Below are 26720 nucleotides of genomic sequence, written 5' to 3'. Positions count from 1 at the left end.
GTTATAACCCACGACCTGCCAGCATACATTGAAGTTCTCCACATCAAACGCATAAAATCGGTGTCATATTTACAGGCCAACATTAAGAAGGGTTTCGTAACCATGAATGTGAGAACTCTGAATCTACATTGAGTGGAAGTAGTATAGCCCGAATAAACGTAACGTCACTTAATATAACAGCTGCCTTGTCCTTGATTATAAGGCGAAAGTTAACTTATGAAATCTCGCTTAGACAAGTGCGTTGAGGCGATTTCAATAACAAAATAGGAAGGATGAAGTTGCAGACCCGAAGAGTACCAATGGTGATAAAATGGAAAATTAATAAAAGTCCAATCAGGAACTGTCTTGAGCAACAAAGAAAGGCCTTATTCTCGTGAACTTTTTTTTTGGTTCCTTAGTCAATCGGCATATCCATACATGTTACAACTACCATGTAGCCAGCGGAACCGGTTCAGTTTGCCAATTCCAAAAATCTAGAATTTTTGTGTAACGCCCAGTTTTTATAGGCGTTAAATTTTTAAAAAAATGTGAAGAAATCTAACATTCTCTGGTTGAATGCAATATTGTAGGGGGATCCACGATCAATTTTAGAAAGCCAATCACCTTCCTGGAAAGGAAAGTGAGGTTTTGGTCGTTTGGCCGAAAGCCATTCGCTCGAAAATTATTTAGGCGAATTACACATTCGAAGATCATTCGCCCCTCGCAAATTCAACGTTTGACCGAAACTGTTATCAGGCCGAAAACGGTTTGGCCGACGATGTCATATAAACTAACATATTAAGTAGTTCTAAAATGTCATTCGGCCAAATTGTCCACTTAATCAGTCCACTTGAGCAGATAATTTTGTACTTACAGATAAATGTCAATAAATCAATAATGAATTTATTGACATTTATCTGTAAGTACAAAATTAACTGCTCAAACTAGGAGGGATCAAAAAAATGAAGAATGGAAAGGATATATAGCAAGTAAGCGACGAGTGTGAAGCGGTCAGAATTTGAATATTTTCTTAGCAGAGGGTCAATCGTAAGAATACCACGCTGGAATCGCTATTATTCTACTGTGAAGCAGAAGTATTATGTCGTTTGGCCGAAAGGCTCATTTAACCGAAAAGTATAAAATAAGAAGTGAGAAATAAAAGTGAAAAATGAGAAGTGAGAAGGGAGAAATAAAAAGTGAGACGTGCGTGCACATAATGTAGTTTCTGAAACAAACGAAAAAAATTCTATACATAACTGGCTTTGTAGTCATATGGCTACTGCTTCTGCCTCATACGCAGGAGGTCGTGGGTTCAATCCCAGGTCCGTTCCATTCTCCTACTTTGTAACTTTCTCTATATTTCTCATGTTCTAGCAATCGCTAGAACTGGAAATGGACTTCCATGCCATTTCAATTGGAAATGAACGAAAAGGCTCGTTTCCTACATCCAAAAATAAATTATATCTGTTGCTTTCTCCTATCTGTCACATTAGCAGCTCGTTAACCAAGACGAACCTCTGCCCCTCGAACCTAACCCAATAATTCCAACAAACTCCGCATGAACTCGTGGCAAGTGCAGAGGTATATTCGGCTTGCAGTGAGCGAGTGATTGCATAATCATTTCCTCCCCTTCCCTACATTGACTTGCATTCTGACGTGGTCAAATTGGAACACACATTCTTTATCTTAAGGAGACGACGATAGAGGGATTAGGGATGCTCTTCATAAAAGGGAGAGGATGTGGGGAAGAGGTATTGTTTAGTTATCGATCAACTCGACCCTTCATCGGAATTATGGTTTGCCCAGAGAAAAGCAAAGATAAATGTGTTTCCTTCTGGATGGTGCATGTGATCCTTTCTTTAAAAATAGACGTTTTCCCTAAATAAGGCATCGGTGGATGTTTTTCCTTCTTTAGAAATAGACGTTTGCCCGGAATAAGGCGATTATGGGTTTGATCCCTTCTTCAAATCAGTCAATGTTTTCAAATGAAATCTGCCTTCTTTCAATCAAATGATAAAGTATCAATAAGAAAACACAATTATCCTGTTGATCAATTGGTTTATTCATTTTCCGAGTGTGAAAAAAACTGTGAATCAAACTGGCAATTCCGAGCAAGGCCGGGTACATACAGCTAGTAGTAAAATAAAAATTGCATTCGGGGTACAAGCATTCGGAGTCATTTTCACAGCGTTATTCTACCAATTTTGTATTTTGATTGTAAATGGTACAATGGTTGTTTTAGAAATATTGTTTTCTAGCGTCTCTTGGCGACACCAGGAAAATGTGTACCTTGGGGGCAGTTGTATTCTTGAATTTAAATCGTCTTCAGATGGCTTCACCCCACTACTCCGAATGCTATTACGCCGAAGCCCACTATCCCTAATGGGACTCTTTCCCGAAATCCATTACCCTAAAGCATTTCGAATCTGTAGTATTCCATTATTATGTTTAACACCTAAAGGATATCGATGAATCGCAAAATGACATCTTTGCAAAGAATTAAAAAAAAGTTAGAGTTACATGGAGAAATGCATTAAAGATTCTGTTTAACCAACAGTTTTGATTTCTTTTTTTTTTCATAGAGGGATGAAGGCAAATCTGCTAATAGCCACCTGAAATTATTACTCAGGGAGTGGGGTCGACGGAACGCCGGACCCACTAAACCCACCCAAGCAACGGAAGGATACTTGAGTTACCCTCTCTACTAATACCCTGGTTCCCTAAGGAACTGTCTCCCAGCATTACCTTTGGGGGGGGGGGGTTTGTCTAATTAACTTAAACTGTCATTCTACCCCATTATAACCTGGAAAAGTTCTATTCTATGAAATGGAGTAAGACTAGAAGGCGTTTTCCCGGTATAAGGCACCACAGAGGAAATGATGCCTTCTTTAGAAGTAACGCGTCTGCTAGATATAAGGCGAAGAGATTATGCCTTCTTCAAGTCAACACGACTTCCCGAGAACAAACAGATCTCTTTTTCTCTCTCTCATACATACACACTCCCTTACTCATTTACTTTCTGTGGCTCGCTAATTATTACTCATTCACCCACTATTACTCACTCACCCACTTTTACTCGCTCATTTAGTCTCAATCAGTCGCTCTCTCTATCTCGCTCACTCACTCACTCTTACTCGTCCAATCACTCTTATCTTAGCAGCACACATATTCCACATAGGTTATTGTAACTCAAGACAAAATTTTCAAAACGACTTATCTGCTTTTGTAAACAAAGATTCAAACGACGATTTGACGAATCTGATAGCTCTCTCACGCAAACCAACACCATGAACAGGTAGCGGAACCCTTCACCTACCTATTGATGGTATTGGTTTGCATGGGAGAGCTATCAGATTCGTCAAATCGTCGTTTGAATCTTTGTTTACAAAAGCAGATAAGTCGTTTTGAAAATTTTGTCTTGAACTCATATGTGGCTAGAGTTAGTCGCAATGAAGTTGCTGTAACAAGATTTGTCTGACTTGTGCTGCTCGGGTACTCACTCACTTACTCACACTTACTTTTACTTATGCACTCCTTTTATTAACTCACTTACTTTTACTTACTCACTTCCTCTTACTCACTAACTCACTCACTCTTACTCACTCACTCATTTACTTACTGACTCCCTACAACTCACTACAACTCACTTGCTTATTCACTCACTCAATTTTACTCACTTAATCACTCGCTCCCTCTTACTCATTCACTCCCTCTCATTCGCTTCTTCACTCACTCATTCTTGCTCACTGACTCTCACTCACTATTATTTACTCACTCACTCACTCTTACTCATTCGCTCACTCACTTTTACTCATTCATTCATTCCCGAGCAGCACAAATCAGGCGAAAATGGTTACAGCAACTTGTGGGTGACTGAATCTGAGTTGCTGTAACCTAAGTGGAACATGTGTGCTGCCTGGGTTCTCCATTACTCATTCACTCACTTACTCACTCACTCATTTACTCATTCACTCACTCCTTTTCCCCCACTCGTCGAATCTGAAATTTAGACCACGCGTCATCCAGAATCCGTTGTTTTTACTACAGCGACCAAGCAACAAATGTAACCTTGTTGCCCCTGTAGCCATGCTGAAGTGGACCGCAATTGTCTCCAACTCTCTGCATAATCTATCATATCATAATCTCCACATAATCTACCACTAATCTACTTCAGAACTCTTCTTGAATACGAAGTGGAACGGGATTTTACGGTGTAAGAATAAAGGAAGAGGCCCCAAAACGCCCCCCCCCGTTATAAAACTAGACCAAAAATGATGTAGGTTAGGCAAAAAAAGTATCAAGTAAAAGATAGGAAGGTTGGAAAAACGAAATTTTCCACATTTTGATGAAGCATCTCACATTTCGGCTATAATGTACTACGCGTCTCCACGCACTGTCCATACCAGAATGCGGATTCGCCGACGCGTGGTGCGTTGTTCCCAAAGAGCTGCCAGCTAGAAGGCGTTTTGCCTCATGAGTTTTACGGCAACGAAATATTACCACTTTTTTAAATGTGAATATTATCAAAATGATTTAGCTAGCTATATTGTTTAACTGTTGCATAAGGTAAAAAATACCGTGAAAATCGTTACAGCTAAGACACTAAAGCAGTCTTTGCTTAGCTAGATCATATTGCCCCTCCTTCCCTAACTTAGTTCTATACTGCATTGAAACTGTTCCTGGCGAAGGACAAACTATTGTTCATTCTTATGAATTCTAAAAAGTTTTATTGAGTAACACTTTTTTTCATTGAAATAAAGTATGAACATGAAAAAATGACTTATTGGGGATACCTGCTCATATGGAATAGTGTCCCATTAGGGGTAGTAACTCATTCTGGGTAGTAACTCATTCGGAGTAATGGCATTATGGGTAGTGTCCAGAATCCTTCAATATTGCCCCGCATCATGATGACCACGTTATCTACATAGCCAACCACTTCGAAGCCTCCTTCCCAAGCTATTCAACAGAGCTTCTAATTACTACCAGGAAGCCCACCTTGTGACCTTAACAATGACCAAAACCTTGGATGAGATCTGCCAATATGTCAACATTGCTACATCCAGGTAGCCTAGAAATTTATCCTCAATGTAAACAAACGCTATAAGAGTGATTTCTTCTGATTATAAGGTTCTCTGATCTTCTTGACTAGCATATGCAGTACTCAGATCTTAAATTCTACGCTTTGGTGAGGAACCGTACACTTATAAGCATTTATGGAGCATTTCAAAACTGATTCACTGCTTTATTCGTTCTTATGATTTATGAGATACGGTAGATGAGTCACTCTTGCAATGAAGCTAGTTTGATTCGGTTGTAGTCACTTTTTCCTCTTTTGTTGATGTCATCATATTTTCGATAAAGTAGTTTCGCAAGTAAAAACAACCATGAATATTGTTGTTGTGATGTATTATTTGCAGGGTTCGTACTTTTCGTTTCTGTGAGACAAAAACAAGCGATTTTTGGGCCGAAAGAGAATCTTTTTTGGCAGTCTGTGGCGAGAAACATCTTTCACTCGCTCTTTTTTCTCTTGAGCAGGCTTGAAAAATAAACGAAAATCGTACCTACTTGATGACATTCTTTTTTCATTTCATCATTCTTACGTCTCATTAATTTTTTGCAACAAATTTCAGTGTGCGTGTATAAAAAAACCGCACGAAAAAGATTTAAAAAATGAGAAAACAAGCAAATCAACTTTTTGAAATTTGGTCCGGTGATAGTAAAGTCGGAATTTCATGGGGAGGTGCCAAAGTTGTACAACAGCAGTGGAGAATGTTTTGCCGACGTCGGGCAATATTCTGTCAAACGCCGCCGCCGATGATTTTTGGACCGGCGCACACCTCTACTCACTCATAAATATTCGCAAAATATAAATACAAGTTTTCGTTCCTCAGTATCTTTCCACATAGTAAAAAGTAAGACGAAAGTGGATAACCTAAACCTGCAAAAATCACTTGAACTTCACGCCAATTTGCTTAGAATACGTCCCAGGGCCATATTCGCCTTAAAGATCTCCACCAAAGGTGGAGTAATTATCTCTTCCTCTTCCTGGATAAACGTTGGAGAAATTGCTCATATGCCAGCAAATTGAATTGGCTCGGAAGATCTCAATGCCATTTTATCAGTAGCATCAGTAAAAGCTTCTTTGGCAACCTTCAAGGTTCTTCCAAACATACGTAACGCGAATAGCGCTGCTGCTTTATTGCTGGTTGCAAGCAATGTTCCATTTACGCTCTTTACGTCGCCCATCGGCGACAGAATCGCAGTCGCCAACTGCGGCAACGTGACGTATGTTTCGGGGATGCTTTATTGTGTCTTGCCTAGTCCTGCCCAACAAACATTCACTAGTTTAACTAACATCAGTGTGATGATTCAGTTCAGTACTGTGTTGAATTATGTCTGTACTATTTCTTATCGCAACTTCTGTTCAGGATTTGTTCACACAATTTTGGAGAAGTTACACAGCTACAACGTCTCATTTTGAAAAACAACTTTATTACCTTATTCGTTAAACCTTTAAGGTCTGATGGAAGCTCTCTCGCGGTAGAACGCTATTTTCGTACTAAAATGTCTATAACTCGGAATTGGGAACGAATTTCGCTTATCCCAACTGACAATCTCTTTGAAATTTATCAAGGAATGTTCCTACAAAATTTCATGGACCTACTATTTCCCAAATTTGAATTAAGCTCTAAATACTGAACTATTGTAAAACTGAAATTTTCGCTTCTCAGTACCTCTCTCCGATGATTTGAGGCACAAAGAAACCAAATTTCGCAAAACCCAACTGACAAAAGTTTTTAATTTTTTCAACGATCATTTTGATGTAATAAAAAGTATATGTCACCGCAATAAATTTTGCAGGAAGCTCTGTTTACTTCAACCAAGTTTTTTTAAATTCCATACAAAAGTTACCATTTCGGGAGAGCAGCCAAAAGCATATTTTCTTGTGGCGTACGGCAGGAAAGGAGCGATGGGAGCGGTAGAAAGTCCGTCAACGTTGTATCTAGCGTGACACTAAAAAAGCGTATTCCTATTTGTGAACACGAGGATACCAAAAACATAAATTGAAATCAAATATAGGAATTTGATGAGATTAACAATCGAAAATAAATAAAACAAATAAGACAAATAGAACAAATAAGCAAAATAAAATAAATAAAACAAATAAGACAAATAAGTCCCTCCAGGTATTCCTCCAGAAGTTCCTCCAGAAGTTCCTCCGGAAGTTCCTCCGGGAATTCCTCCAGGAATTCCTCCAGGAAATCCTCCAGAAGTTCCTCCAGGAATTCCTCCTGAAGTTCCTTCAGGAATTACTCCGGAAGTTCCTCCAGTAATTCCTCCGGAAGATCCTCCAGTAATTCCTCCTGAAATTCCTCCAGAAGTTTCTACAAAAATTCCTCCTGAAGTTCCTCCAGGAGTTCCTTCGGAAGTTCCTCTAGGAATTCCCCCTGTAGTTACTCCAGAAATTCCTCCGGAAGTTTCTCCTGGAATTCCTCCGGAAGTTCCTCCTGGAATTCCTTCGGAAGTTCCTCCAGAAATTCGGAAGTTCTTCCAGGAATTCCTTCGGAAGTTTCTCCAGGAATTCCTTCAGAAGTTCTTCCAGGAATATCTTCGGAAGTTTCTCCACAACCCGCTCGGAAATTTGTTCTAGACATCTCCGCGATATCTCTGAGACAAAAAGTTGAGTCTCCTAGATATTTTTCTCCGATGTCTAGAACCTGACACACCTCAAATCCGCCTCAAATGCAACAACCGTTTGCACCGGTGTCTACCTCAAATTTTAGACGAGTAAACCGTTTGAACCGAAAGAGATTTGACATATCAGGTCTCTTAGATAACGCGGAGATATCTAAAAGACATGGGTACCACAGTTCTCCTAGATTTTTACTAGAAATTATGGAGATATGTATACCTAGATTCTTCTTTTTATTTTTTTTTGTAATGTTTACATTATATTTCGAATTTAAAAACAAAAAAAAACTATATATTTCAATTTTCCTTTACTTTTATTAATATATATCGAGATTTTTAATGCGCACCCTCAATCGCAATTTTTAATGCGCACCCAATTATATACGATGGCCAATCAAAGTGGTTATCTGGCGTTGTTTGATGATATAATATTCGCAAGTGTAGTGGGCCGGAATGGTATACGGAGTAACGTCATCGCGATTGCAAGTATCATCGCCGATTGGGTTGTGTCGGAGAAAGTCTCGTCCCAATGAAATCGACGTGTGGTGCGCTTTCCAATGACCGCTTGGGTCACGATCATCACGGGATGTTTCCACCCACGTGTATTCAGGGATTTCCCCTTCGGTTTTGGGGTCGCCTCAGATGGTATTTACCGCCGGATGTCACAAACCGGATTTCCACCGGGATGTCCAAATGCGGACTATTAGTGTTGCCTTTTCTGCAAATTATGATGAAAAAGGTTAAAACTGAAGTATCTGAAATACCTAAAGGAGACTCTTTTGGAATTCTCTCGGATTAATAAAATAATTCTCTAGGAATTCTAAATAGTTTCGCCGACACCACTTACACTGCCATTGCCGCCTCCGCCGAAATACACAGTCGATTCCGTCAAATCCCGCAATTCTTTTCAACAGCTACTAAATAAACTGGTTACCACGCAGTCACTGAGAATCTCATAAAGAATTTTCGAGATAATTTCTCAGCAGCTTTTTGTCGGATCTGAATTGGGGAGAAGAAAAATGGCGACTGCAAAAGGCGCGAGACAATCTACTAAACAGCTAAACCGATTCAACAGTGAGTATGCAGAGGTAAACAAATACACTCGCAAAAATCGAGGGGAATTATACATTTGGTTTGGGTCCAAACTTATTTTGAAACTTGGCTAAGCTGGTTTGCGTCCTATTCAGGTAGATTCCTGTTCGCTTTTAGACATCCTTCCATGCGGGAAGTTTATCCAGAAATTCTTTCGGAAGTTCCTCCAGGAATTCCTCCGAAAGTTCCTCCGGGAATTCCTCCGAAAGTTCCTCCGGGAATTCCTCCGAAAGTTCCTCCAGGAATTCCTCCGGAAGTTCCTCCAGGAATCCCTTCGGAAGTTCCTCCAGGAATTTCTTCAGAAGTTTCTCCAGGAATTCCTTCGGAAGTTCCTCCAGAAATTCTTCCGGAAGTTACTGCAGAAATTCTTTCGGAAGTTTATCCAGAAATTCCTTTGGAAGTTTCTCCAGGAATTCCTTCGGAAGTTCCTCCAGGAATTCCTTCGGAAGTTCCTCCAGGAATTCCTTCGGAAGTTCTCCCTGGAATTCCTACGGAAGTTCCTCCATGAATTCCTTCGGAAGTTCCTCCAGGAATTCCTTCGGAAGTTCTCATAGGAGTTCCTTCGGAGGTTCCTCCAGGAGTTCCTACGGGAATTCCTCCGGAAGTTCCTTCTGAAAGAATTCCTGGCGGAACTTTCGAAGACACTTCCTGGAGGAACTTCCGAAGGAATTGCTGGAGGAACTTCCGAACGAATCCCTTGAGGAACTTCCGAAGGAATTCCTGAAGGAACTTACTTCATTTTTCTTCTTAGTCTTATCTATCTTATTTGCCTTATTTGTCTTATTTGTCTTATTTGTCTTATTTATCTTATTTGTCTTATTTGTCTTATTTGTCTTATTTGTCTTATTTGTCTTATTTGTCTTATTTGTCTTATTTGTCTTATTTGTCTTATTTGTCTTATTTGTCTTATTTGTCTTATTTGTCTTATTTTGTCTTATTTTGTCTTATTTTGTCTTATTTTGTCTTATTTGTCTTATTTGTCTTATTTGTCTTATTTGTCTTATTTGTCTTATTTGTCTTATTTGTCTTATTTGTCTTATTTGTCTTATTTGTCTTATTTGTCTTATTTGTCTTATTTGTCTTATTTGTCTTATTTGTCTTATTTGTCTTACTTAAACCAACACCACTGTTATCACCCAAATACTTTTCAAAGCTTGTGTGGAAACCTCATACAGAAATCCTCCCACGATATTTTCTAATGTTGTTCTAGAAACGGCTCATGTTTTCATTTTCCAAAACCAGCTGGAGTTTGTTTATTTTGATCTCCTCGTTGCGTGATTGATCGGCGCTGCTGCTGTTCTCTCATCGAACCACTGCATGAGTTATAATTTTTTCCCCCATTGTTACCAATTCCTTTTGTTCTCCGCTTACGGCAAATTCTAAAGCAATTGTATACTGCATAATGATGAAATTATTTTGGCGACACTGACAGCGTCATTCTGGCGGGCTGAATTGGGCGTTTTTCTCTCTCAGAGAGTGCTACCACGTGCTTTTTTAACGGAAAACCCTTCCCTCAGACCTTAATAGGCATTTTACTTAGCCTTAACTCAGCTACATGTAAATTCTTCGAAAATAATAACGCATTGAGAGTACCATGGTCAAGATCTCCATTAAACGTATTGCAATTGCTATTTTCATATAATCATATTTAAAATTTTCCTCAATCGGGTCTCGAACTGCTTACATTTGATCATCCGCCGGTAACGTTGCCATCCGCGCCATCCTTGATTTGTAAGTTATGGCTTACTCAATGCAAAACATAAATAATCGTATGGCTGAATATGAATCATAATTAGACTCTTAATCAACGAGTCAATCTGTCAAACTATAGTTTGTTAATAACTGTAAAGATTTTTATTTCAACCATTGTTCAGCCAGTCATAACTATTCAACACTGGGAAAAAATATAAGAAAATAATGTCAAACCGATAAAATAAAATTCGTCTCCAATGATGGGGTTTATGAAAATTTAATGAATTTATGTTCGACCTTTCTCGGATACTCTGAATAACCGGTCGCGATATTATTCTGCCATCAATACCACACATGCAGCGAGTAAATAACTACACATATCGACATTTATTTACATATAAACAACATAGGAAATCTGTAACAGACATGCAATATGGTCGACTTTACAAAAACTGCATGAATTTTCTTCATTGCACCAGCAATTTTGTTCGTTATAATCTCCAACAGCTTTATCCTAGATCAGGAATTAATTATGTATCACGAAACAATTATGCATTGCCCCACGAATATAAAAAGCCACGAATATAAAAGTTCTTGTCAATGAATCCAACAATGTCTTGAAAATAAATTATTATTTTCCTATCCAAATATCATCAATTCAAGCCATCACGATTTTTTTTTTCAAACGGAAAAAGCATAAACTATTATCATGTTTTCTCCCACTGTGCGATAGATCCGGTAAAGGTGAAATCCAATGGTTAAGAAGGACAACGGTTAAGAAGGACGTCTAATGCTTGCTCGACCTCAAATAAAGGTGGTGAACAAATAAATAGGCCAAGTCGAATATTAGTTGGATCAAATGCTGAGATGAAATCTGTCTAGCGAATTATTCAGCATCCACTTTCTTCAGCTATGAAGATTACAAATAAACAATAATTCGACTTAGATGCTTATTTGTAGCTTGTCGTTGTTTGTTGGGTGGGTCTCGTAGCCGAAATCTACTTTGCACAGAGGAGTTAACGTATGAAGTAAAAAATATGCTCATTTCGAAAACTTGTTGATAAGAGTTTGTCAACCAACATGGTAACCCTTGGTAATTATTATGAGTTCCTGAACAAAAAATCGTAAGTTGACTCAACAATGCAAAATACCTTGCCATAGTATTATTAATTAATCTTCTATTTAATCCACCACTAGATTGTAACTTTACAGTTACGAATTTTAACATCAAGAGAAAGCCCGTCACTATATTTATAAATACAATATAGATTACTCAATTTGACATGAAATTAATTTTCGACCTATCTTGCAGCATAAAATGATGAAGTCTGATCGGTATACACCATTTCAACGAAAGAAAAACCATATGCTTATCAGCCACGATTTACTCCTAGGTTGTACTTTTGAAAAACTTAGTGTATCCTTTGTAGTTAGTTCCAATTTCCACCTTGTTACTTCCGTCATCTGCTGCTATTCTTACTAACTGCATGTTACTATAAAAACTAAAACTAGCTACCCACTCTGCAAAAGTCCGAGATTATTTGGAAAACTAAAACAATAAACGATGTACATAGTTTCGCATGTTCATCTCTTTATAGAACCCATTCCATCTAATACGACCCATTTCTTTTCACTTTCAAACGATACAGTTTTCGCTTCTTGCTTCATTAAAACAAAGGCTGGCGTGAAGCTCTTTCCTGTTTCTTGATAGCATCGCATCCTTGGCCAGTGGAGTTTGCATTTGTTGAGATTTCATTTGCCACACCATTTCAAAGCTTCATCGTCGTAGTCGTTTCTGGTAGCAACATCTGACTGTGCACTCTGCAGAAACGTTAGGGTGCTAAACCAAAAAGTAATACATGTCTGCGATTATTTTTATAACGAATTATGTCAAACACAATCAAATTTGGTTTTATTAGAATTTAAGTAGGAACATTATTATTGTTTTATTTTGTACAAAATAAACCGAATTTAAATATTCGATTTGTGTTACAATGTTAGAATTCTGTAGAGTAACGGTCTTCTATTTTACACTCTTACCTTCACTATATCAAAAAAAAATTTTTTTGAATCTACTTTCTTATTAAATATTTTGTAGATTTTTATGTAAGTAAGTGCTTATATTTGAAAACGCTAATAAGACGAGTAGTAAAACGTTTTCCCTTTTTCGGACACCCTTCTGTGCGCACCAAAATTGAAAAGCTTTCCCAATAAACTTCTGGCACAGCACGCTGATGATGTTAAACTCGTCGCCTGATTGTCATCATTTTTCCGAACCGGGAGAAAATTGTTTCCCCCCTTTCACTCCCGGATCGTTATCTTGAATCTCATTTCCGCGATTGTTATGTTTGCTGAGCAGTCCCTCTGTTCTCTTGATGTGTTTATGTACTGCTCGCCCGCAAAGCTTCTACTCTGCTTCCGCTTTCCGCTGCTAAAATCTCTGTACACATGTTCTTGTATGCTTGTTTATTTTTGGAGTTTGTTCAGAATATTCCGTTCGTTCGATTGTTGGATCAAGTTCAAGTTTCTGTAGGAAAGTGGATTAAGCGAAATGGGCAAACCAGCTGATTGCAGTTGAGAACACCGCTGCCGGTAATGAGTATTTTTCGGCAATCTCTCTCGCTGAAGTGTTTGTTCCATTGGGCAAACTGTTTTGTATTGTTGCAGTTTTTTGTGGTTCCTATTTTAATTTTATTGCTGTTCTTTCTTGGAAGAGACCGGAGCTAGCTGGGAAATGGAAAAATGGATGTGCCTGGTGAGATTGGACTAATCCCGGTATTTATTTTTTATGCTTCCTTTTCCGCTTCGGATGAACTGCAGGGCGCTGCCAGACTGACGAAGGACGACATCGAGAAGGTGTTTTCGCTATACGACAGGGTGAGTGAGTACGGCTATAAATTGCAGCAGCATTGAGTGGGCAGATAAATCTAAATTGGCAAGAGAATTCAATGATTTATGTATAAAAGCTTTTTACTTGACAATAAGACCTAAAGCGTTTTATCTGCACTAACATTTGTAAAATGCTGTTAGAAAGTTATAAATTAGATATAAATAGTAAATAGCATGTTCAATAGGAATCAAACATTCTCAAACAACAATATACAGTAATTTACGAATATTTATTATCTAATTATTTTCATCATTTTTATTGCGTAGGACAACAATGGATCCATCGAGAATGAAGAGCTTCGCGGCTTCCTGAAAGACTTGCTAGAGCTTGTCAAAAAGGTATGAATGCGAAGCTTTACACAAGTCAATTATTTTAATCTTTACGTCCACCTCCAGGACTACGACGCACAAGACCTGAACGAGTTCGAGGAGACCATCCTACGGGGGGTCGGCTATGACAAAGAAGGCAAAATTTCCCGCAAGGAGCTGACCATGATCTTGCTAGCGCTCGCAAAACAACCCCCAGAGGACGACCAGTAATATGGGGAATGCACTTCTCTCGTTTCGCACCAGCCGCCGCCGCCGTTGCATCGATCGTCCTCCAGTCACCACCACCGTCGTCTGTCCAGAGCCGGTTCGCTAACATCGGCCCTGGCAGTGCATCCCATTGCCAAGCTGCGTACGATGCTCGGTCTAGGGCACCAGCATAGTCAGCATGGCAACGGGTCCACCAGCGCTGGCAGCAGCAACTGTCCCGACAACGGTCACCCAACGGAACCATCGACTTCGGCGTCGGCGTCACACTCCAATGTAGAAGAACCACCCCTAGCAGCAGAAGATACCGCAAGTAGTTCAGAGCAACCGCAACAGCTTCTGCCGGTAGTCGTCGTCCACGATCGAGTCCGAGACTTCTATCGTCGGATCATGCGACGCGGCAAGAAGGAGTAGATCCAGTAGAACACTCAAGCACATCCAAACAATTACAAACACCAAACACGCGCATTAGATCTATGCAACAGTAGGTCAGTTCCGAGATCTGATCTCCACCAAAAACCATTTATAAGAAGCTGAACGAATATTGAAGCAAATTTGCGTCTGGAATACCTACCACGCGAAATACCAGGGGGTTTGAAACATTATTGGCGAATCGATCGAGGAGAACAAACAAATTTCTGTAAAATTAAGGATCATAAAACGAAGATGACTGGGCTGTTTGATTCACAGCAACCCAGTAAGTGCCCTGAACAGTGCACAATTCAATCCGTCTTATGAAAATTGTCTTTTTCGGGATCCGAGATCCAGAAACACAAAACAAAACAAAAAGTAAAAAGATGAACAAAGTCGTTTTCCCAATTCAAGCTTCGGCCCGCATATAACTAAAATTTGTCTTTCAGTCCCTTCGTGGTTCTCATATCACTTTTCTATGCACTTAGATGGAACTATAGAACTGCTTGACGCTTTCATTTGTTATCGTTTATTGAATCGAGTTCATGTCTATTGTGATCCATTCTGAATCTGGAACATTAAAATCAGCAATATCTCTTGATTGTAGGGTTTGTAGTTGTAGGGATGAGACGTAGTGTCAAAAACGGCAAAAAAATACGGGGCCTTTAAGTTTTACAACGATCGTCCGAATGACATTATTTGCTCGAATACCATTAATCGGAATGTAACAAATACCCGATTCCAAACCCCCGGATAGACATCAGCAGAAATTGACTATTGACCTGAATGGCACAAACAGGTACAGTACTCGACCTACATAGCATAGCCAATCATTTGCCTTAAAATTCCTTGGAATTATCAAGAAATGAATGACTACTTCCTATTAAACAGTATTTCCTCTGAGCTGTCCACAAGACTGAGTATATCTACAACGTCGTTACATCTATGCTTGGAGTATTTTGGAGCTGTATAATCGTCGTGACTTTATATGTACGTCAACTAAATATTGTTTATTAAATTTTTTCTTCCGATTTTAACTCTAAGCTCTCCAAAATCTGCCGCGTTTTACACGATATACAATTTTGTACTTTTTATACACTGGATACAGCTCATGGTTCATGCGCCTATGCCATGCATCATTTCCTGGCTTCTCACCCAATATGGTAAGGGAGGTAGGGAGCCCCCGTAAGGGTGGTCCAAAATACATCCTTTACCCTATTCTAGGCAGCATCTCTCGCTCGAAACCCCCCAAAAAGGTTTGTCTTCTATGCTTCATGTCCGTAAAGGTAGACCGGGAAAATTACATTTGATGCCCATCAGCATCTGTTACTTAATTCGTGGGGCGCATTCGAGGATGGAGAGATGCGGCCTCGAACCGTGTATTGTGGCGTCAAATTGTTGATTCAGTATTTTCTGTTTAGATGTAAACTAAATAAATGAAATTGAACATGATCCGTACAAGGCCCTTATTTCACAGAATCAGGAAATGTTATTGTTAAACGTGAAACAAGGTTAAACGTGAGGGCAAAAGTTCAGCTGGAATATTATAAAACCTGATTAACGCCCTAAAATAATACGTACATGTCAGCTTGTCAGAAATCTAGCGTGAGCAGAGTAGAAAGTTGTATCCGTTCCGTGTAGTAAAATGTTGATGGAAATATGAAAATTGGGTCTCGATCGTCGATTCAATATGTGATACACTACTCCAGAGAACTGAATCACTTGCAACTGCTCCCAAGAGAGGCTGTAAGCTGAATCATACTGACCGTCATAACCCCATTATTATTGCTAATAGCTGGTCATAGTTTGCAAACCTCTAGGTCAGTCCGCAAATAGTTCAGAAAGGACGCCATATTCTCGAATGACGGCAAGTTCAACATTGTGAGATTGGATGAGCTGGTTAGAGTATGGCGCAAACCGAATATAAAATTGAATCCAAAAAAACAGCGACCGAGTGTCAAGCACGAAGGTGGTCATCAATATGGCGCCGCAAGTGGGTGAGACAAGTAGAACATGTCCTAGGAATAAATGTCTCTGGGTGGGATAGTCGAAGCAATGTCATTGATTGATTAATCATTGATTATGGGTAAGCACGTATCATATAGATAAATAGGGGCTTATATTCTGCTTAGCGTAGGGAGGGAGTTAATTTTCAAAATTTTGACGTCAGGAAAAGAAAACTCGAACGATGCCAACATTTATTTGATTACTTTCAGAAAAAAATATAACATAATCAGGTCCATTGAATGCTGAGGGAAAAGATATCAGGAAATTAATCCATTCAAATTCGTGCTTAAAATATTTGACCGATCCATTCTGGCACATTGATACTTGATGGGCTACAGTTCTTCGATGAACCTACGCCGAACGGAGTATCCTTCTCCACTGGACGGGCGACTGGAAGCGATTGGCCCAGGATCGAGTGCGCCATATTAAACATTGAGCGCCCTCAGGTCCTCTTCAACTGCAAAAAGCCATCGTGTACGCGGCCTTCCACGAGGCCTGCGGCCTCTTCCGGGTCCTCTACTAAATATTATCTTCGCTAGACGTTCTTCCGGCATACGAACAACGTTTACAGCCCACCGTAGTCTGCCGTGTTGTATAAACATAATAATATCCAGCCCTTCATACACCTGGTACAATTCGTGATTCATGCGACGCCGCCAGATACCGTTCTCCTGTATTGTCCGCCGAGTATTGTCCGCAGCACTTTACGCTCAAACACTCCTTTAACGTCCATGTTTCATGACCATATAAAGCCACCGGAAGGATCAAAGTAGTATACAGCGCGAGTTTTGTTTTCGTTTGCAGACTACGGGACTCAAGCTTGTTACAAAGTCCGTAATTAGCCCTATTTGCAGCTGCAATACGCCTTTCACCCCGCGGGTAACATCATTATCGCACGTCACTAATGCTCCAAGATGCACCAATTCTTCTACCACTTCAAATTTTTCACCATCCAGCACCATTTCGCTACCACCACCACTTATGAACCCACGTTGATTGCCAGCGACCATGTACTTCGTTTTGCTGATTTTGACCGTGAGTCCAATCCTCGCTGTCTCCCTCTTAAAAGGTACAAAAGCCTCTTCCACGGAACGACGATCAATCCTGATAATATCGATATCGTCCGCAAATCCCAGGAGCATATGCGATCTTGTGATAATGGTGCCGCTTCTTTGCACATCAGCTCTCCTAATCGCTCCCTCGAGTGCTATATTGAACAGTAGATTCGAGAGTGCATCACCCTGCTTTAATCCATCTAAGGTAACAAATGACGTCGATATTTCATCCGCAGCCCTTACACTTGATTTCGATCCGTCCAACGTTATACGAATCAGCCGTATCAGTTTCGCCGGAAAACCATGTTCAAGCATAATTTGCCATAATTCATTCCGTTTCACTGAATCGTACGCCGCCTTGAAATCAATAAACAGATGTGTCTGCAAGTTGTACTCCCGGAATTTATCAAGGATGTGCCTCAGGGTAAACAGGTGATCCGTAGTTCATCGGCCCTCACGAAAACCGGCTTGGTATTCGCCTACGAAGGACTCTTCAAGTGGTCTCAATCTGTTGAACAGAAAACGGGACAAAATTTTGTACGCAGAATTAAGGAGGGTTATTCCTCGGTAATTATCACACTCCCGTCTGTGTCCATTCTTAAAGAGAGGGAAAAAAAGGCCGTCCAACCAGCTAACAGGCATTTCCTCGTGTTCCCATATTTTCGACATAATATGGTGGAGAATTTCATAAAGCTCCTCACTGCCATGTTCAAGAAGTTCAGCCGGAGGCTGGTCCTTCCCCGCAGCCTTGTTGTTTTTCAGCTCTTTTTAGCCTCATCTAGTGTAGGCGACTCCACAGCTTGTCCATCGTCGCTAATATTTATTCTGCTCACCTATGCACCGTCACTTCCACTATTCAACAAAGTCTCGAAGTGTTGTTTCCACCTGGCAGCCACTTCGGTTTTATCTGTCAGCAAATTCCTTTGTTGGTCGTTGCACATGACGGGTGAAAGCGCTGTCTTTCTCCGCACGCCATTTACAGACACATAAAACCTTCGCATATCATTCTACTCCATTTTGTCCTGCGCATCGCTAATCACTAGTTCTTCATATTCTTTCTTCTTCCTGCGGTGGGTTCGTTTTTCGGCTGCTCTTGCTTCCTTGTACTGATCTCTATTCGATCGGGTACCCGACACCAACATCCGGCTTCTGGCAACGTTCTTCTCGTCTGTCACTCTCTGACACTCCACATCGAACCAACCCGTCCTGGGTCACCTCTGTGCAGTGCCTACCATTTCTCGTGCTGTAGTGCTCATCGACTCGCATTGCACTTATCCGTTCGTCGAGCTTCTGGCGGTACTCAGCCGATACTCCTTCCGCCGACACAACCACTTACGACGACTGACCGCGAAGTGATTGGGGGTTTTTTTATTGTATTTGCGGAAAACCCGAAAGCTAGCGGACCATAGGATTGCCGGATAGTCTCTTCTGTCCTCAGTTGGTCAAGGCTGGATTACAAAAGCGCGTTGCGCTGAGATCGCGTCGACCCGTTGTTTTGAAAATAGCAATTTCCTCATCGACCAGCACAATAGTCCAAAAGCGAAGTCCTCTGGAATTCATTTCGCAATTACTTCAGAATATCCTTCAAGAATTCTTATAGAAATTTCTTTAGGAATTTCTCCAGGAATTCGTCTCTTCCAAGTATTTTTTCGAGAATTCCTTCAGATACATCTCCAGGAATTTCATCAGAAATTTCTCCGGATTTTTTTTTCTGTGGAATCGTCCTGGAACTCTTTCCGGACTTCACTCGAAATTTACTTCAGAATTTCACTCGGAAATTATTTTGAGAGTTCCTGCAGGATATCATCCAAGAGTTCTTCCAGGAATTTCTTTAGAACAAACCTCCGGGAATTCATCCGATAATTTCTCCAGCAATTCATCTGGGAATACTTTTAGGATTTCATCTGGAAATTTCTCCATTTATTCCTCCTGGTATTTTTCCGGGAATTCCTTCAGATATTTCTCCGGAAATTCCTTCAGGAACTTCTCCAAGAATTATTTCAAGACTTCCTTCCGGGAATTGCTTCGAAAAAGCTTGTGGGAGTTCCTCCAGCAGTTTTTTTTTCCAAGAGCTCCTCCGGTAAACCCTCCAGGAACTACACAGGGAATTCCTGGAGGATATATGGCAGGAATTTCATGGGATGTCCAAAATTTCCTCCGGAAATTTTTCCGGTAGTTCTTCAAGAAATTCCTTCAGAAGTTCCACCGACAGTTCTTCCGAGATTTCCTCTGAGAATTTCTCCAGAAGTTCCTCCGGAAATTACTCTTGGAGGAATTCTCGCAGGAACTCCCGGAGGAATTTCTAAAGAAACTCCCGGGAAAATTTTCAGAGGAGCCCTAGGAGGAACTACCAGAAGAATTCTCGGAAAAATCTTGAAACCTTTGTAGGGGTATGTAGCTGGACCATCAGAGGACCTCCGACCTCAGAGTAGTTCTCTGAGATGTTTCTGGAGGAATTTCTACATAAATTCCTGAAGAAGCCTAAATGAATTTCAGATTTTTCAGATTTCGGAGGAATTTCCGGAGATACTCTTGGAGGATCTCCCAGTAGAAATGTTGAAGTTTCCACCGGAATTCTTTCAGGATCTCTTCCGGAATTAATCTAGAAATTCCTCTGAAAACTCCATTCCTAATTTCATTTTCGGCATAATTTCTGTATAAATTTCCTGTGGAATTCCTGGAGAAATTCTTCTGCACTAATATTCACATGTTTTTATAAAACTACTATAAATCTACGATTCAGAAGACCTAACAAAGCTGCCCCCACCTACTTGACATCCTGGCTACGCCCATGAAAACAAATGTGGACTGTAAGGTTGACAGATTTGGCTGCCATTGTGTCCCTGATGCTGCAGGATATTTAGTTTTTGGTAGACAGCGGTGTTATTCTGCCGTAATCTGAAAAAGTCACGTATACGCCATTTTCCGAAAATGGTGTTAACGAGTACTACTCATCGAGCTCTTTAACAGAAAAATGGAAAACATGCATGTTGTAAAAAGGCTGTTACGTCACTTTTTCAGATCACGGCAGTATTGGCCCTTCATTTGTTTCCCCAGTGCAGTCCTGGCTGATGATTCTATTGTTCCATGCTTTCACGTCAGTCGCGGGAACTAAGGTGGAGAAATGTCAAATAGAGTTAATAAAACTTTAAACAAAAATCTTTAAAGTTTGTGATAGTTCCAGCACGTCTGGATGGATTGTAAAAAGCTTTCTAGGACAGGATTCATTGAATTCGCAAGAAACTGATAACATTTGAATAAATAAAATTTGCAATCAATGAAATTCTGAAGGATTAAAAAAAATCCTAACAGATTCTTAAGCGATCTGAAGATTTCCTGGTATCAGCATTAAAAAAATATATGAAGTCAATGAACTAAATTCCAAATGTTATTACAATTGCCTGGAATTGGAAATTTTAAATGTTTGGTAGGTATTTCTGGATTTGGATCCACATTAATAACCATCTCTGGAAAATAATGAGAATTCCAAGATGTATGTCATGCTTCTTTTAAGTAATTTATAATGAATTCAGAATTGAAATATTTCTCCTGAAAATCGTAAAATTAAACCTTATAAGGATTCTGGAAATTTCGCTTGAAGTCTGCAAGAATATTTTGTGATTTCCTGGAAGTAATTTCAACAGAACTGATTACAGGTAGGATGTGAAACGATTTCACATCAGCACTGTTGCTCAATCCGGCATTTTTTATTCGATTTACTTTTCTTTCCTTGTCCACCAATATCTCGGAATGAGAACGCGTCTTTGGTGGTCATATTATAAATGTTGGTGCTTTTCGTGCAAACAGCAACGGAAACCTGACGTTTATTGAATCAACCATGGATTGACTAATTCCAGTATCTGATAGATCAGCAGTTCTCGACCTGGGCTACATGTACCCCCTGGAGGTACTTTCGCTGGACCCAGGGGGTATCTCAAACAAAAATGGCGGATGAATTACAATAATGGGCCAATGGGTCTGAAAACCTTCTTTCAAGAGGATCGAAGCCTTCTTTCAAGCTTTTTCTTAATTTTTTTTCTATTTTTAAAAGCCTCGGAATGGTCTTTTCAAGAGGCTCGGAAGGCTCCTATCAACAGGTTCGAAAGCCTACTCCTCTTAAATAGCTCGGAAACCTTCTTTCAACAGGCACGGAAGGCTACTTCCAAGAGGTTTGGAAGCCTCCTTTCAAGAGGCTCGGTAGCATCCTTTCAAGATGCCCGGAAGCATTATTTCAAGAGGTTCGGAAGCCTCCTTTGAAGAGGTTCGGGAACCTTCTTTCAAGAGGCCAAAAGCCTTTTTTTTTTAGATTTTGTCTTAAAATTTTCTTTTTTTCTCATTTTAAAGCTCAGGAAAGCTCTTTACAACAGGCTCGGAAGGCTCCTTCCAAAAGGCTCAGAGGCTTCATTTAGTAAACCTCTTTTTAAGTGATTCGGGAGCCTTTTTTCAAGAGACTCGGAAGCTCTTCCTCAGAGGCTCGGAAGCTCTTTCTCAGTGGTTAAGTGGTTAAAGTATCTTCGAACCAACGACGAGGACCATGCTTCTTGATTTGGAAGTATGCATTTTCGTGGTAACACGCCATTTCCCAATACCTATCGGATTGAGCATGAGCATGGGCATGATTGACCGCTCGCGGTTGATTCCCTAACACATATCGGATTATGTAAAAAGTAAAAGGTTGTTATTGAAACGGGATCGACTGTAACTTTTATATTTATTTTACGGCTACGCAGTCTTTAATTGTAGAAACGAGTTTATTCGTTGCCCAACGTTTAAGGAACACTACGAATCGTGGTATCACACAACTGACCAAATTTTGATTTTGCGAATAAATGTTTGCAGTGTTCTTCTCTTCTGTGCTGCTACAGATCCCAAGCGATTATGATTTTGCTCGGCAGCACTGACAGCGAACGAACGAAAGGCGGAGCCAGCGAGCCGACGCCAATGGCATCGGCTACCTGATTCATTGCAATCGGATAATGGCTAGCTGAGGTCTAGTTTTCGCGGCCAATCGGCAGAACGACTGGAACGACCGCCGATGGCGGAAAGGTAGCGAAAAAGCGGTTTCGGCGATGGCTGCAACGGGCACTACAACAAACGCTCAACGATCACCGTCCGACTTCTGCTTCCGGGCGAGTTAGAAGGGAGGGGTTTTCGTACCGAAAATCAGAATTGAGATAGAAATCTACACTTAACTGCTACTAGCCATTCGATGATAAATCTCTGAAACACGATAGACACCATTGAACTGCTTCTACCGGTGTCATCGTTGTGACAGTAGTGTGTAGCCCTCGTGTCCGCTCTTACCCAGTCCGTAAGTTGTACGATTTTGATGTCTGTGCTCATAATACATGTACGGGATTTATTGGTTTACCGGTTTTAACATTGGTTGACGAAAATCCAATTTTCAATAGATTGGCGATTTTAAATTATCGCTGATAAAAGCTGGACAAGTTCTTAAAGAGTTCGTCGATCGATTGATACCAAGATCTCCTCATTTGATCGGAACACAGCTAAGATACTATTTAGTCTATATTTTCCGACCACTTTTCGTGACGGTCCACATTTGAATCTACAGAATGACCCTTCTATCTTCCCGAAGGACGGAATCCAAAGTCGAAAAAATCCAATGATAATATTTGTATAGCGTGTTGAGTTCTCTTCGGCCTCATCATGGCTCTAACAGAACGCATCCTTCACGTCGTCAGGGTTATCGTTCTTTGGGGCATTCGTCTTTCACCGGATAACTCGCTTCATTTTCTTCCCGATTGCCATGAAGGCATCTCCACGTTCTGCTCTGTTGCCACCGCTGTAGAAGATATTATAGATTACGCCCGATCCAGGAGTACTCATTTTCCATGATACGACACTCCTATCATTGTCCTTGATTTGTTGCCGGGTCTATGGCCGTTGGATCCATCAGATGGCCCTACTTTCACTTTTTTTTAGTAACAGAACAATTGGATGCATCGTTCCTAAATAAACATTACGCTGCGAGGCAGCAATGTCTCTGTGGGAGATGTAATGCCAACGAAATGAAAAGAGAGCAATCAATTATTTCATATTTATAATGATTACCTTTCAAATGGTTGAATGCAAAACGAAGAACAAGCTAACTTGAGTAAAAATTTGATTCAGTGATATGTTTTTTCTGCCATTTGGGGGGGGGCGAATGTAGTTTTAAAATTTGTGATTGGAAGAATAGTCATTAAAGCGGTTGTTATAGAGCCTACCTTAGAAAAATCCTGGTACATCTAGTTGGGCTTATTCTACGAGTCGAGTGACGTGAGGTGAGTCGATTTTAGCAATTCTCACGTGAGGTGACCATGTTATTCAAATGGGGCTATACGACTCTACTCACGTCATTCGAGCAATCTCACATCACTCCACTCGTAGAATAAGCCCAAGTTTGTGTGGGAAATCTTTATTTCTCGTTATCATAAAAATACTTTTGGAAACAAATTTGAACATATTTGAATTGTTTGTTGTTTCTCTAGAACGAACGCCAACTAAGGATTATATCAGTATTCACTTACGTAAAGAATATTAACGCCTCTTCCCTACCCTTGTAACATTCCAACATGGACGTCAATATCACACAACTACAGAAAAAAAAACCAAGTTTCCAGATTTTGAATGGACCAGACCTTTTCATTTCTTTTTATATTGATATTTTTTCTTTGAAACCTAATAGGGGGAGATACGGCTTTGGCAGGTTTTGTTCTATTATTGGCAGAAGGGTTTTTGTCGACCAAATTTTATGAAATTTGGCCACAATATTCTTTGATATGCAAATAATGTTTAAGCCAAATTTGAGTCTAGTCAGTCATAAAAAAAACCCTGCCAATAATAGAACAAAACCTGCCAAAGCCGTCATTTCCCCTATCTATTTCGTCTATTTAAAAAAAATTCAGTAATGTATTAATTCACTAAATCAGCAAAAGTTATAATAATTTGTAATGTGTTTCTTTTTGATTACCAATTTCCATGTGCTGCTCACAAAAATATGCTATGAGGTTTTGCCTATTTGGCCCAAATTTCCTATTTATAAGCTAAATAATTTCTGTTTTGTGTTATACATTGCATTTTTATGTACTAAGAATTCATTTTAAATGAATAATAAAGTACGAACCAAGTGACGGTGTACTAATGGGCTTAAACCTTGGACCGTTTTATCATTTTGTTTGACCTATGCCTTCTTATGCCCATTATTTTTATCCTTTGAATAAAATGGAAACCAATTGTTTGATTTGAATTATATTTTTAATTTTTTTTGTCATTAAAAAGAACGCTATTAGACACTTCTAGTACGTTTTGGGAAATTATGTAAATTATCATAACTTTTGACGGTGTAGTCGCAAATGTTTATTTGTTTCATATTCAATGATTCAACATCATTTGTCAGTTTTCAATAACAATTTATGTACAATCTACTTTGAATTATTAGCTCAGTTTGGCGGAAATTTTAGCTTTCATGTAGATAGTCCCTTTAAAAAATCTCTCTCAACTGTCTTAAAGATGAAACTCTCAATTCAAAACAAAACTTCGATGAAACAATAAATGAACACATTCTCAGGCCTATCAGCTAGCGATCAGAGTAAGCCGAATGATAGAGGGGAAATAAAAAATAAAAACCAAATGCATTAAACATTGAAAACAGACAGAACGATATTTAGAATAGCAGGAATGAACAGATATTCAGTATGAGAAATAAACACAAAAACACTTAATTAACAAATGTTAGATTAGTCGGATATAACAAATCAACAAAATGACGAAGCGAGACAAGCAACTGAATATATAATTGATGTGGCCTAAGCTAAAAATAAATTCATTTCCAGGAAACAAAATATTAATAAAAACCAAAACCAGACGAAACAAAACAGAAAAGATGATAAATAATCAAGAGTTTCATGTTTCTGTTTGTTAAGCTGAGGAACGTTCAACGAACCATAAACTAGGAAATTCAATTCAAACTTACAGAGTATGTTCCATGAAACATAACTTCGCGAGAACCCCGTGCCAATAATCATTATAAGAGAATCGGTTTTAAGCCCTCAACCCGAAAAAAAAATGGATCCTAAAATGCATCACTTGTTATCTCTAAGCGTATACTGAATAACAACAAAATTTTCCCTCTCCTGTACACTAGAAAATAAAACAAATGATGATGTTGATGTTAACTCGTGTCTAAGACAACTACAAACCTCTCTTTCTCAAATTGTACCATAAACCGGAATATAAGAAACTGTTGACCCATTCTCAAATTCTATAGCTCCTTAGAATCGAAGCAAAAATAAAAATACTACAGATGCTGTATTAACTGTTACTTGTTCTCAAATCAAAACCCTATATGTATCGCTGCTATTATTACTACTATCCACTACTACTCACTATACTATTTATATGTTTCGAAAAACAAAAGATTGATAGAAAAAAAATGGAATGTGAATGCGCATGGAAGCGGGTCCAACGATTTGGAAAACAGAGAGTTTTTGTACCTTTTTACTTCTGAATATCAAAACCAATTATCAAACTTCTGAAGTGCTGAAAACGAGACTTTTACTGAACCAAGCTCTAATATCATTATCATAGAAGAATGAGAAACTGCGTATAATGCGATTGCTGGACATTTGATTTTGATTGCGCGTGTGCAGGTCTATTAAAAGTATCAAAATCCAATTCTTTTCCCATTGTCCACTCTCCACTCTTTCCTATATCAATTATAAACGAACGCTATATGAAAACTGCTAAATGGAAACAACAAGTTGAATATTGTTGAAACTATATGTAAAGTGCAAATTAACAAATCCGGCCACATAGTTCCAGGTTCCATGATCAGAATGATGATTGACTGTACAACTGCCACTCAGGTTACCAACAAGCAAAGGAAGTTGAAGCGTATCACAGCAAAGCATGTTCTACGATCAATTAACATGTTGCGGCCGTTGATTATCTGAGTGGCAATCAATTTCTTGTGTTGATAAACTGATTTTATGCTGAAAGAAGTAATATATAGAAATCCTTCATGTTTATAAAATCGAGATGACCATGTACTATCATAATTTCGTTTAGTTTAGTTTTTATATCAAAAATATTTCAATATAATAAATTTGTTTAGTATATTTAACTTATCAAAAATTGTGACTACATTAGGAAGCCGGATTGCTTAGCCTCAGTAACAAAACTATTGGTTATGCACTTTTTAAAGAAACTTATATCTGTGAAAATCTTTTATGTAAGTGTAAAGAGGCAACACATTGTTAACTGGTGAAGATAGATGAAATATATTATGACGAGATGCATCTAACGCTATTTATCTGATCCGAACATATCTAAAAACTTTAACCTTCTAAATCGGTGGTTCCC

At 39.3% G+C, this 26720-nt stretch overlaps 1 protein-coding gene across 6 annotated transcripts in view; it reads left to right on the top strand.

The window, feature by feature from the left end:
• The window catches only part of LOC134204733 (calbindin-32), a 277167-nt gene extending 261202 nt beyond the window's left edge, over positions 1 to 15965 (top strand). For all 6 annotated transcript variants that reach the window (XM_062679534.1, XM_062679533.1, XM_062679535.1 and 3 more), the window contains 3 exons: positions 13279 to 13335; positions 13615 to 13686; positions 13744 to 15965. In XM_062679534.1, the coding sequence (XP_062535518.1) occupies positions 13279 to 13335; positions 13615 to 13686; positions 13744 to 13887 (273 nt within the window). In that variant the 3' untranslated portion in view covers positions 13888 to 15965. The remainder of the gene's footprint in view (positions 1 to 13278; positions 13336 to 13614; positions 13687 to 13743) is intronic.
• The last annotated feature ends 10755 nt before the right edge of the window (positions 15966 to 26720 follow it).

The sequence above is a fragment of the Armigeres subalbatus genome, unplaced genomic scaffold (genome assembly GCF_024139115.2).
Source record: "Armigeres subalbatus isolate Guangzhou_Male unplaced genomic scaffold, GZ_Asu_2 Contig857, whole genome shotgun sequence".
Classification (NCBI taxonomy): domain Eukaryota; kingdom Metazoa; phylum Arthropoda; class Insecta; order Diptera; family Culicidae; genus Armigeres; species Armigeres subalbatus.
The sequence above is the reverse complement of the archived record's forward strand: the minus strand, read 5'-3'. Positions and strand labels throughout refer to the sequence as shown.